Here is a 14,033-nt window from a genome sequence, read left to right on the forward strand (position 1 = left end):
GAATGGAGAAGAGAATTAAGAAAAATTGAAAACGATAAATTATTGAAATGAATAATTGAAGAAGAGGTTACACATTTCTACGGTCATTAGTAAAAACACATAATGAAAATGAGATAGAAGAATATGTATTGTTGTTAACGGTTTTTATTTAAGGTAACTGACACATGCATGTACGGAGAACTTCTATCATTAAGGATAATATTGGAACATAAAGTTGGACACCAATTTTGGCATTATATATTGTTATATCATTAAGGGCAATATTGGAACATAAAGTTGGACACCAAAAACTCTGTTTTGGCATTATATATTGTTATTTAAAAATAAATATTTATGTACTCAAATTTTAATCACAATACTTTACATAATCAATAATTTAAAAAAATAAAAAAAAATAATATCATTCAATACAAAAAAATTTTAAAAATTGAGATTTAACTAAAAGGTAATAATTTGTAATTGTAGTGGATGGAGGCGATACAATCACGATGTTGAAAGAAGGAGAATGATGGCAATAGTAAAAATATAGAAAAAGTGCATCTAGTGGTGAGACTAAAAGAACTACGAATCTAATAATGAGATAAAAAAATTAACAACAGAAGAATGAGATCAAACTCTTGGTATAAAGTACTCACATATAGAATATACCCAAAACAAAATTATAAGATCTATAAAAAATTATTTATCACTGCTAATTATTCTTTTGCTCCTTTTATACCTGGCATCGAAAATCAACATTTGGCATCGTCATTGTTTAGTTCATAAAACTATAAAAATTCATTCAAATAATTGTTATATATAGAGAAGCACATTCAGAATGGAGAAGAGAATTAAGAAAAATTGAAAAGGATAAATTATTGAAATGAAGAATTGAAGAAGAGGTTACACATTTCTACGGTTATTAGTAAAAACACGGAATGAAAATGAGATAGAAGAATATGTATTGTTGTTAACGGTTTTTATTTAAAGTAACCGACACATGCATGTACGGAGAACTTCTATCATTAAGGGTAATATTGGAACATAAAGTTGGACACCAATTTTGGCGTTATATATTGTTATATCATTAGGGGCAATATTGGAACATAAAGTTGGACACCAAAAACTCTGTTTTGGCATTATATATTGTTATTTAAAAATAAATATTTATGTACTCAAATTTTAATCACAATACTTTACATAATCAATAATTTAAAAAAAATAAAAAAAATAATATCATTTAATACAAAAAATTTTAAAAATTGAGATTTAACTAAAAGGTAATAATTTGTAATTGTAGTGAATGGAGGCAATACAATCACGATGTTGAAAGAAGGAGAATGATGGCAATATAGAAAAAGTGCATCTAGTGGTGAGACTAAAAGAACTACGAATCCAATAATGAGATAAAAAAAATTAATAACAGAAGAATGAGATCAAACTCTTGGTATAAAGTACTCACATATAGAATATACCCAAAACAAAATGATAAGATCTATAAAAAAATTATTTATTATTGCTAATTATTCTTTTGCTTCTTTTATACTTGGCATCGAAAATCAACATTTGGCATCGTCGTTGTTTAGTTCATAAAACTATAAAAATTCATCCAAATAATTGTTATATATAGAGAAGCACATTCAGAATGGAGAAGAGAATTAAGAAAAATTGAAAAGGATAAATTATTGAAATGAAGAATTGAAGAAGAGGTTACACATTTCTACGGTTATTAGTAAAAACACAGAATGAAAATGAGATAGAAGAATAAGTATTGTTGTTAACGGTTTTTATTTAAAGTAACTGATACATGCATGTATGAAGAACTTCTATCATTAAGGGTAATATTGAAACATAAAGTTGGACACCAATTTTGGCATTATATATTGTTATATCATTAAGGGCAATATTGGAACATAAAGTTGGACACCAAAAACTCTGTTTTAGCATTATAGTTATAGAATTGTTATAGATATAAAAATAATTTCATAACTATTTTTTTGTTAGGAAAAAACATGACTTAATAAGCATAAAGTCTAATTTAAACAACTATAGATAAGTAAAATAAGTAACAAAAAACAAACATAAAATTTAATTTTTTTGTTATTTGGTATAAAAATAAATATAATAAAATAAATCATTGTTCTCATACATAATGACATAAAATTTGACATTATCCCTTTCTAGCACACTTCAATCGATTAAATTTGGCATGTCCATATTGTTTTCATGAATTCAATCAATTGGGTATCAAAAGCAATCGATTGAATTGTGAAACCCAGGTTGTTTTGAAGCATTCAATCGATTAAAAATTCTAAACAATCGATTGAATGATAAGAAACACACATTTTTAGTCATCGTTCAATCGATTGGGTAATATGACCAATCGATTAATTTTTGTGAAAACCATGCTGCCCAGCAATTTTCAATGGATTGTTTAGTGGTAAAATGTAATCCAATCGATTGAGTTATAATTCAATCGATTGGTTTGATAGTCCAATCGATTGGTTTTTAAGGAAACACGATTTAATAATTCCTCACGAACGTGACGGGTCAAATTTAATCTTTTAATCGATTGGAATAGCCAAAAAATTTATTAGGATCAATGGAAGATCTAATTTGTTATTGTTTTTATTCTTGATTGTTAATAAACATGATAGATTTATGATAAAATAATTATTTATAAAATAAAAAATTGTTTTTATAATTAAATAAAATATATGGGGTTAATTTGTAATTAAATTTAAAAAAGGACTATTTAACAGTTATTAAAAAAACTTAAAAAACATGTTTTGTTATGGGACCATTTAATGGTCCAAACGTTCTGGACCACTGAATCCTGAGCCTTGTTACTTGCCACAGTTTATGAAGAGAAAAATTCTATGTATATGAGTGAGATTCAAGCTGTTGAAGAGAAGTATTTTCACAATGACAAGTAAGGAAGAGAGTTTTCTTGTCTTAGTGCATTGCTTTAGAAAAATTCAAAGAAGCAAAAAATACGGTGTGGAATTCACTTACAGATAATTGTTGAGTGTATTTATCAGTTCATCAAGCACATTATCAGATGTAAAAATATATAATATCTAACATTTTTTCATATAATAATAATAATAATAATAATACAAGTCTAAACTTATATATATTAAGAAATAAGAAAAATTTTAACATAAATAAAATAAATTCTAATCCCTTTTGGAATAAATATATTTAAAATTTCAACTATTACTTATTAAATACTCCAATTAAATATCTGGCATATCACTGGCACTTTATCGTATTTTGATAACAAAAATTTGTATAGAGCTGCCAACTTTTTCTCTAAAATTTCAACCAGCTTCTCTAAAAATTTATCACACGTTCCTACGTTAATGTTTAATAAATTTTAATTACTAAATTAGTTACTAAAATTTAATTATATTAGACAAATTAATTATCACATAAAATTGTTATACGAAATTTTACAAATCAATTTCTTTGTTACTTAATCAAATTGCAAACTTTTATATAAGTGACTTATAAATTAATTAGTATTAATTTTTTTATAACTAAAAATAATTGTAAAATAATTAATTAATAGAATATACCAATTAAATAATAGTATAAATAAAAAATTTAATTCATAATTTTACAAAATAATTTTTAAAAAGATAATTATGCATATAATAAGAGTACAGTACTCACAAAAATATACAGTGAGTACTAAATTATGTAAATAAAGACTAAATTTTTTTTAACTTATCCTATTTTTTTTTAATTCAAAAAATGATAAAATAATTTATTTTTAATAAAAATTAAAATTTTTTTATACTTAAAAATTATTGAACTTTTTATTATATTATTTTAGCTAAATAAATTTTATCTTTATAATTAACTCAAATATTAGAATATTATTTTTATTTTTATAATTTTTTATTTTATCTAAATTTATTTTTTTATATTTTTAGATTTAATTTCATAAATATGTTTTAATGTCAGAATATTTAAAAAAATGATACTATACATTAATAAAGTTATTTAAAAAATTAATTTATTCAAGACAGGATAGTCACGTTAATGTAAGCAGAAAGTACAGCTACGAAAAATATTGTTTGTGGCAAAATGTTAAATTTTAGCCAATGTGACAATGTTTCGTGATAAATAGAAGACACGCTCATTTATTTTTATCACAATTTAGTGTTTGTAGTTAAAATTTGGTGGCTAAATCCCGTTTTTGTGGTAGTGACCCAAAGACTTCCCCTGATTCTCTCTCAAACTGTCAGAGTTTCATAAATTTTGGCCCACCACATATGAAATCCGTCAAGACTTAACATGAATTATGTATTTATATTACTCCACGCATAATCCGTGGTTACTTCCCGCGGTTTATGCTTATTTCGTCTCACTTCATAAACCGTGCTTACCTGCCACGGTTTATCTGTAAATTGTAAAACGTGGTAACTTACCACGATTTACATAATAATGAATCAGGACACGCAGGTAAAGGAATTGCAATTGTTGCATTTGAGTAAACAAATCTCCCTTTCATTTTATTCAAGTAAATTGCCCTTTGTTTAACTATGATAGCTTCAAAATCATTCTTACAAAAATGAAGCTTTTTTTCTCAAATACAAATAAAAATATAGATTAAAAAGATATAATATTTTATTAGAGTAGATATGAAAGACTAAGAATGCCTTATTTGTAGTATTTTAATAGTATCTTTTGAAAAAAAGTGATTTGATTTATGGTATAATTTTTTAATTATATTCAAGACACATCTAAAATAATAAGTAATAAATAAAATATTTTTAAAACACATCCGAAGATACATCTAATATAATTTTTTTGGTAAAATTAAGTAATTAAACACATCCAAAATAACAAATAACAAACTAAATATTTTGTAAATACATCCAAAATTATAAAAAATTATAAAAATATAGATTTAAAAATAGCACTTATTGTTTATTATTTAGTTATAACAGCTTCAAAGCCATTCTTATAAGAACGAAACTTTCTTCCTCAAATACAAATAAAAGCATAAATTAAAAAGATATAATTTTTTTACTAGAAGAGACGGAAAAAATAAAGAACGCATTACACATCCAAATTTCGGCAGAGAAGCGCGACAAAAAAGACCGTTTTGATGAACCTGACAGAAGAACGTGGCGAAGATGGAAGGAGTACAGGACAGAAAAAGAGCACAGCATGACGAAGGAGAGGGCGGGTGAGGAGTGCGGTGCGAGGGAGGAGCGCGGGGTGGGGAAAGAGTGTGGCAATAGAGGAGGAGTGCAAGGCGTTGCAAATCTAGGTTTTACGGAAGTGAAAGGTTTAATGGAATGAAACATGTATTTTGAAATATTTAAGGGTTATTTTGGGATGTGTTAGAATTTAAAAAATTTAAAATTAAATTGTTAAATTTTAGTTTTATTTAAACTATTTTTTGAATTTATATTTTAAATTAAAAATATTAAATTTATTTGGATATGTTTATTTTAATTTTTTTAAATTTGTATAATAAAAAACTGTTTAAAAAATAAATTTAAAGAATATCTAATGATATTAATGTTTTAATTGGCAATCTATAATTAAATAGTGATTAATGAGCACATACTTGAAGAGTAATTAATAAATAACTCAGAGCATTGGAACAAAGTCTAGTCATTTAATTTTCTTTATATTATGCATTTAGTTAATGTACTTGTTAAGATTATTAATAGAGTAAACTACCATTTGTACCTACGAAAATTAAAAATGCTGACATATCTATCCATAAAAGAAGGAAATTACTATTTGTATCCATGAAATATGGATTCCGCACAATAAAATTATCCAAACACTAACAAATCACCTAAAATTCCTAAATTACCCTTATCTTTATCACCACTTTTCTAATCTCAAATCTCACCACTACTCAAACTCTTCTTCACCACCATTACCACCGTCACCACCACCACCATCACCACCTCTATTACTCCCAGATCGGTTCCCAACCTTCATCTATAAGCTCAAAACTTTACCCATCATGAAACACCCAGTTCAGCCAACTTAAGCACATGCCAGAGTTTGAATATACAAAACCCAGAGACTAGAGTTAGAATTCACAACCTCAATTGGTGTAACAATGGTGGAGATATCCAATTTTCCATTAAACCCAGAGCCCGCAGAAGAAGAAACTCTGCAATTTCAGATGCAGAAATCTATTCCCAACCCTAATACCATACGAACAACCAAACCCGACTTCAAGTGCCTCATCCTCAACCTCACAGTTCTCTTTTCATTCATTCTAGGTTTTTCCGTTCCTATGAAAATCTATCGAAATCTACCGTGCTCCACTCCCCTTCGACCGAATCGAATTCTTCTCCTTGCAACTAGGGTCCAATCCCTTACTTCTCCTGTTGATTTTGAGCCATATTCGTCGGCGTCAAGACTTGGTCAGATCCTGACGGCGAACATGGGAGCAAACCCCAGCGCGGCAGAGAGAACCCCAGCGCGGCAGAAAGGGCAGCTTGTGTGGAAATGAAGCCAAGCATCGATGCAATCAACATGGAAGGTTTGTGAGTAAAGAGGCAAGGTTCGAATTCATCTTCTTCGAATTTGAAGCAGCAAATGGAACTGTCACGGTGTGAAGATAAACGGCGAGAAATGTCATTGAGTTCGCTGGTGTATAGGGCAGCATAAAAGGAGAAAGGGATGGTTTTGACGGTGATAATGTTAGTGGTGGTGATGGTTGGGGATGAGAGTGGCGGCAAGGGAGGATTTAGGTGAGAATGGTACTGTGGAGTAAAAAGAGAAGTTAGAGTTAGGTTATATTAGAGGGTATTTTGGAGATTTCAAATAATTTTTTAGGATTCGGATAGTTTTATTAGCAAAAGTCCATCTTTCATGGGTAGAAATGGTAGTTTTGTTTATTCGTGGGTAGATTTATCAGCGTTCTGAACTTTCATAGGTACAAATGCTAGTTTACTCTTATTAATATGAAATCTTTTATGTTAAAAGACTAAACCCCAGTTTAGATAAACAACTTAATTAAGTTTCTTTTGAAAAAATAGTTTAAATAATAAAGAACTATAATAAAAGTAACTTATAAATAAATTATTTTGTGTTTGAGTTTTTAGTTCTAAAAGTAGTAGTATTATGAGTGAAGTCGTTTTTTTTTAACTTCTCTATAAGTTCTTAAATAGCTTCTTAAAAAACTGCAACTTGATTTTGAAAATTACACCAGACATTAATACTACTACTTTTCATAAGTCAAAAGCTCAAACAAATTATTTTTAAAAATTCCTAAACGAACCCTAGTTCACTTATTGTCTTTTAACATGCATCCTATATGCCAATTTTTTACACTATTTATAAGTAAATAATCTTAATAGTTAATACAGACTTTCGATTTTGAATATATTTAATATTTTTTTAATATTTGTTAGTAAAATTTTTTTAATAATTAATCAATTCAATTAAAGAGCTAATTATTTTTCAATAAATATTAATTCATTTTATTGGAATGATCTTTTTAGCCATTTTAATTTTTTCTCTCAATTCTATAATTTTAATTTTTATTATTTGTTACTTTATATTTTAAATTCTAAATTTTAAGACATAAATTATAAATTTTAATTTTTAAAATTTTAAATTTTAAATCCTCTAAAAAGTGAAGATTAATTTTTATCTTATTCTTAATTTATACCTCTAAAGTTAGACGAAATTTATTCTTGATTATTCTTGAAAAAAGGAGGAGCATAGTAAAATCTTTTTATAAAATTTTTTAGTAATGATATATAGCCATTGATACAGACAGAATATGACACAATACAAAACACATAGACATATAAATTTAAAGTTTTTATAATATATAGAAACATGACATATATAAAATATAAAATATTTTTTAGATAAATTATAATGATATTTTAATATTTTATTAAATTTTTAACATAAATTTATTTTTTAATTATTTTTAATATTTTTTAATTATATAAAATATTTAAAATATTTTTTGTTTTAATAATTAATCATATATACTATTTCTAAACTCATTTTAAAAATACATATTAAGAATAAAATTAGACACGTTGATATATGATAATATTTAAGTGTGTTTAAGTATGTTCAAATTTTTTTTTAATTTTTATTAAAATACAGTTAAATACAAAAGACATGAATATCGAACAAATATTAATGAATAATATGTCCAATACATAGACACCATAAATAAAAAAGTGTCGTCCGTATTTCATAATTTTTTGGTTCTGGTATCCAAAATGTGGAAGAAATATAAGAGTCAAGAATTTATTTTTCTTCTAAAAAAATTTTTGGACAAAGGAACAACGTTGTAATCGCATCCATATTGCCAAGTGCCAAGGATCCTATAATGAGTGTCAGACAGCGCTAACGGTTACGATATTTTCCCAATGTCCTTGAAAACCACAAGATCAACTTAGGTTTCAGACATAAACCCAAAACCTAATGAAAAACAATATTAACAATAATAATAACAAAAATGCCATTTACAGCCTGTCATCACAATCCACAAACAACTCTGTTTTTATCCTAACGGTCACTTCCCACTTTTCTTAAATAAAGTAAAAAATAAAAAACAAAACAAGAAAAGGGGGCATTACATTCAATCTTCACTATCACTGCACAATCCTCTCTCTCTCTTTCGCATGTGATGTAATGAAGAACAGCAAACCCATTGAAGAAGCTCCCGTTTCTTGAGGCTTTGCTCTTTTCTCATCCACATTGAAAAGACATAGAAAGACACAGTGATGGGTTGCTTCATTGGTTGTTTCGGTTCCACCAAGGATGCCAGACGCACAAGAAACAGACGCAAGGTTTCATTTTGTTCTCAAATTCCATCACCCTTTTGTTTCCTCCCCCCCTCTTTCCCCTTTTTTTAAGTGTTTCTATGATTTAATTGAATCAATCACAATGCTGTTGCAGCAAGGTGATTGTAGCAGCCGGGAGCAACAAATTGTATCTTTTCTTCAAGATCATTCCAAAAGCGGACTTAGTACTTCATCACAAGTCAAGTAAGTTAATTAGTTTCCAGCTTTCTATTTTTGTTTATAACAATGCATGCTACTTTTTGTTATTAGTGTTGGATTTGGAGTTGATAACTCAGTTAAATGAAGGGTTTTGGTTGGATTTAGGATTAAACCTGAGGAGCAGGTGAACTTGAATTTGAACCTGAATACCAGCACTAGAAAGAAAGTAACTTTTGATACCAATGTGAAAACCTATGAGCCTGTTTTGGTGGATGAGGTTGATGATTTCCAGCCAGAGAAGAAGAGTGAAGAAGAATGTGGAGAAGAAGAACATTTGGAAGCATCAAGCCAGAAAAGGTCTTGCTCTGAAGAAAATAGTTCGGTGACTTTGGCCGGGTCTTACTCAACAAACCATAGATACCAAAATTGCAGAGATAGTGATGAAGAAGAAGATGAAGAAATGGATTACTGGGATAGTGATCTTACTGATGATGATGATGAAGATGGTGATGGTGGCATGGGAGAAGAATATGATGAATTTGGAGAGGACTTTGAAGATGGACTAATATGCTCAAGGCCAAGAATTTCTGTGAATCAAGTGTTTGTCGAGGAAGTGGAGAATCCGATGCTAAATTGTGATAGCGATTTGAAGTCAATTGGCTTGAATCCGAATGCTCGGGATAGAAGTGGTTATGTTCATCCTGTGCTGAACCCGGTTGAAAACCTGAGTCAGTGGAAAGCAGTTAAGGCCAAAAGAACACCACCATTAAGGTCTCAGAAAGAGAATTGTGTTTCAAGTGAAGAGTCTTGGGTTGGATTGAATGCAGAACCAAGTTTCAGGGATAAATCTAAAACTGATCCATCAAAGAAGTTGTTGAGCCAGGAAATTGCAGTTGATGCCAGCCTTTCTAATTGGTTGGATTCATCAGAAGCTACGCCTGTTAAGAAGGCTAGCTCGGTTGGTCTGTATGTGGATACTCCCGCGAGCTCACAAGGCTCGAATTCAGTGATAAGCCATGAAGACAGGCCAATTTTAGGTGCATTGACAGCTGAAGAGCTCAAACAGTTTTCAGTTTCTTGTTTGCCAAGGAAGTTGGCAAGTCGAAGCCCAGATGAGGAGGCTATTATAGGCACTGTAGGGACTTACTGGAATGTTATGGGGACTTCTGAGGATACTGGCTCTGCAACTTCCTTTAAAGGAATAGCACAGAGAGCATGTAGAAGAGAGGGGTACAGGTGAGATGAAACTGAAAGAGAAATCATGCGTTGGTTCATTTGATTGAGGGGTGCTGCTTCTTCTAAATCCAACTATGTTCCTCATGTGTTCTTCTTAGGAGTGCATTTTCTTTTATTATTAATTCTTTTGTGAATGTATCTTGTGCGTGTGATGTTCTATTTTCTTTTGTAAGTGGTGTTGGATTTATACTTTTTATCTTCTTTCCTATATGTATCCCTTTGTTCTTCCATGCTTGTGCAATTTCTGCTGGGAGATAAGCGCGAGAGGGAAGCTAAATAACAAAATTCACACAAAGGAATTAAGATGAGGTGCGAAATAGGATAATTCCATCTAAAACAAATCTTTTATGAGATATGGAAAAGATAACCATCTTTCAAACTAGGTTTAATTACTCTGTTGGTCCCTATAGTTTCACCAAATTTTTAATTAGGTCCCTATAGTTTTTTTCCATTCAATTGGGTCTCTACACTGCTTTTAATTTTGTAATTACGTCCTTTTCATGTTAAAAATGTTAAAATTAACATAATTTTACCAGAATGCATGCGGTCAAAGATTTAATTAAGTTTTTAATTATAAATACCTTCAATTTGCGAATAAATATTCAGTTAACTCTAATATTTTTTACACTAGGAAGGACTTAATTACAAAATTATAGTAGTGTAGGGATCCAATTGAAAGGAAAAAAAGTATAGGGACCTAATTAAAAATTTGGTGAAACTATAGGGACCAACAGAGTAATTAAACCTTCAAACTAATATAAGCCTTAAATACACCTAAAATTAAAGGAAAAGTCTAGGGCAAGCAACTTTTTCAAATTTATAGTAGTGTAGGGATCCAATTGAAAGGAAAAAAAGTATAGGGACCTAATTAAAAATTTGGTGAAACTATAGGGACCAACAGAGTAATTAAACCTTCAAACTAATATAAGCCTTAAATACACCTAAAATTAAAGGAAAAGTCTAGGGCAAGCAACTTTTTCAAATTTTGGCCAGCATGTAACCAGCAAAGAAAAGTGAGCCATTGGATGAAATTTCACATCAATCTCGCACCATTAAAATCATTATTGATGGCTATTTGATGGCTACAAATCACAAAAGTTGTTGGCCCCCTAGCACTCCTCAAAATTAAATTAACCATATTACGTTTACATCAAAATCAGTCAGTAAGATCAGCTACTAGTATAAAATCATATTGGAATATAAATACATATTAAAAATAAATTAAACTACATATGTATTTATACATAAATATATTGATGACTAAATTTAATTGCTAATATTTAGATTAGTTGAGAAAAATAGCTCATTCAGGAACAAGTATTCATGATGAATATTTCACAATAGATTTTATTGAAACTGAGTTGATCTTTTACAAGGATGGATGCCTCTATATATAGAGGTTTTCTTCTAATAAAGACAAAGAATTTGGATCTTCTAAATTTTGAATTTCACTTTAAAGAGTGAAGTATGATCTATTATTATTTATTTTATAGGTGGGACCAAGAGAAAACATGTGAGAAAAAATATTCAATAATGAGAAATCTCATTTTATTCTCTAAAGTGAAAATCTAAAATTTAGAGGATCCAAATTCAAAGACAAAATACGTGGTAGATAAGAAGGAATCTTATCTCCTGCTACATCATTATATAAGGACAAGTAACTTTAGACAAACTACTAAGATACAGATACATGGAGAATAAGGATAAGGATCCTATCAACTCCATTATTACATATTGGTGGATACTACCATAAAGATTTTATTATTGTCTTCATATGAAGATGCTTCTTTTTTACCATTAGATGATGAAATGTATGGTTTGATTTTGATGTGTTATAAAAGTGTTATTTTTTTTAAAGTGTGGCTAAACAAACAAAGTACACTTTTAACACAAGAATCTTTATAAAAAGATGTTTTTAGCATCTTCATTTGAGTAGTTGCCTTACATATTTATTACACACTCATAATTATTTGTTGACTAAGGATCAGAACTTAGTGATTAACTCATGCTCTATAATGTCATCTATGTGTTCTATATGTGGAGCAAATATGGTCTCATCTTCTTGATGAAAATAGTAATCAACAAGTCGTTTGTATGCAGTTAATGGTTCTTCAGCTGGTTTTTCAGTGTCATCATCAATTCCTGCATCACGTGTGTTGGGCTAGATAAGAGTGAATAAACTCTTGCATCCGATTCTTCTTTATAATTGTAAGTGTTATGAGAAAGCGGTGGATTATCCCATGGGTTTGAGTTTTGAGCAAGTGATGGTGTTGGAAAAGAGTTTGATCCAGTAAAGAAATTAGTTTGAAATTTTCTTAACTCTTCTTATATTGTTTTGGAGGAACTCGAACTATCCTCTTCTTGTGAAAGAGAAAGTCCTTCAATAATTCCTGATAGCGTATAGATATCAGGGTTATTGCAAAAAGTAAGATATTTGGCAAGATAGTTGAGACAAATCTTTTTATCTGTGGACCACATCTTTAAATACCCTATTATGTTAATGTTGCTTCTTGTATAGAAAATTTTTTGCTTGTAATGGAACTGTCTTCTCAAGACAAAAGAGCAATAGAATTTCTGCTTCTTTTTATTAGGAATATTCCATATTCCAAGAGTCTCCGGTGCATTGTCAAGTTTTTCTCGCCAAGATGGGATAAGGATAAACATAATTAGAAGTTGCTCAAGAAGTGATCCCGATAATTGTCTATCACAAAATAGGTTAATGTCGAAGAAAGTGAAGTACCCTTTGAAGGAATGGTTATTGATGAGATAACTGTAGCAATGTGTCAAGAAAGGATTGGTCTAAGGTGTCTATAAATAGAAAAGCAACGAAAAATAAAGAATTAGAATTCTATTTTAAAAAATACTCTTGTACACTCACATTCCCATCGACTTTCTAAGCTTGTCATGAGTTCATTTTTTTATTGGATTCCTTCTATCATTTCTTTCATTTTTTTTTTGAATTTTGTATTTTAAATTTTTACAATTTACTTTTGTTGCAAATTTGAATTCAGTCATTTTACATTTTAGAATTTGTCATTATTTTCTTTTTACAACAAACTTTACATTCAGTTATTTTAATTTGCAAGTCAATTTTGTTTTGATTTTATTTTAAAAAAAATACAAAAAATATCTTTTCTTTCATGACAAAAATAAAAGACTTTAATGCATGATAAAACTAATACTTGTAAAAGAAAAATAGATTTACTTCTAAATAATAGATATCAAACCAATTTAAATTTATTAAAAATCTGTATAACACAAATATATTAATAACTAATTTTTATATCTAATTTTGACATATAAATAATGTTTTTGTTAAAATTCAATATAATTTAAGGTTAGTGCCAACTTAATTATTAGGAGTATTAAAGTTACTTTTAGTACTGTAATTTACATTCTTATATACGTAGATGCATGCCACATGCCAATGACAGGTAATAATGATGGTGAGATTGCTTATCTTATCAGTAATGATATTCCTACAAGCATTTATTTTGTGCAAAGATGAGTTTATCTATCATTGCTTTTGTTTTACATATATATTGTATTCATGGAGTTTTTCTTGGGTGAAAAAAGTATCTTCTGGATCTTAAAGAATTAAATAATAAAAAAAATTAATAAAAAAAAAATATGAAATGGATTCACAAATAATAAAAAGTAACATTTAGGATAAATTTAGAGAAAATAACCTTGTTATTTACCATACATTACTGATAGTCATGTAAATTTACAAGCTTTTTGGAGATCATGATTTATTATTATAGTAGGTATTTTTAGTTCTTACAATTTATTATCTATATAGATGCTATTATTAGCAATGGTCGATACCAATTAATCGCAGAAGTGATAGGAACA

At 28.8% G+C, this 14,033-nt stretch overlaps 1 protein-coding gene across 3 annotated transcripts; it reads left to right on the plus strand.

Annotated features, from left to right (window-relative positions):
- The first annotated feature begins 8,530 nt into the window (after positions 1-8,530).
- LOC107647830 (eisosome protein) lies at positions 8,531-10,386 on the plus strand. 3 transcript variants are annotated; one of them, XM_016351876.3, is made up of 3 exons: positions 8,531-8,789; positions 8,899-8,987; positions 9,108-10,386. In XM_016351876.3, the coding sequence occupies exons 1-3, from the start codon at positions 8,724-8,726 to the stop codon at positions 10,180-10,182; spliced, it is 1,230 nt and encodes a 409-aa protein (XP_016207362.1). In that variant the 5' UTR covers positions 8,531-8,723; the 3' UTR covers positions 10,183-10,386. The 3 variants fall into 3 exon arrangements, with proteins under 3 accessions (XP_016207362.1, XP_020959931.1, XP_088348278.1); XM_021104272.2 differs by having other exon boundaries at positions 8,546-8,789; positions 9,090-10,386; XM_088492152.1 differs by having other exon boundaries at positions 8,546-8,987.
- Positions 10,387-14,033: the final 3,647 nt, after the last annotated feature.

Source organism: Arachis ipaensis, chromosome B6 (assembly GCF_059453495.1).
Source record: "Arachis ipaensis isolate K30076 ecotype BB chromosome B6, ASM5945349v1, whole genome shotgun sequence".
In the NCBI taxonomy this organism is placed as follows: domain Eukaryota; kingdom Viridiplantae; phylum Streptophyta; class Magnoliopsida; order Fabales; family Fabaceae; genus Arachis; species Arachis ipaensis.

What these genes read in the sequence shown, in the direction of transcription:
- LOC107647830 (XM_088492152.1), top strand. Translation starts at nt 8,761, where the DNA reads ATGCCAGACGCACAAGAAACAGACGCAAGGTTTCATTTTGTTCTCAAA. An exon ending in AGTACTTCATCACAAGTCAA is followed by an intron (nt 8,988 to 9,107) that starts GTAAGTTAATTA and finishes GGTTGGATTTAG; the next exon opens with GATTAAACCTGAGGAGCAGG.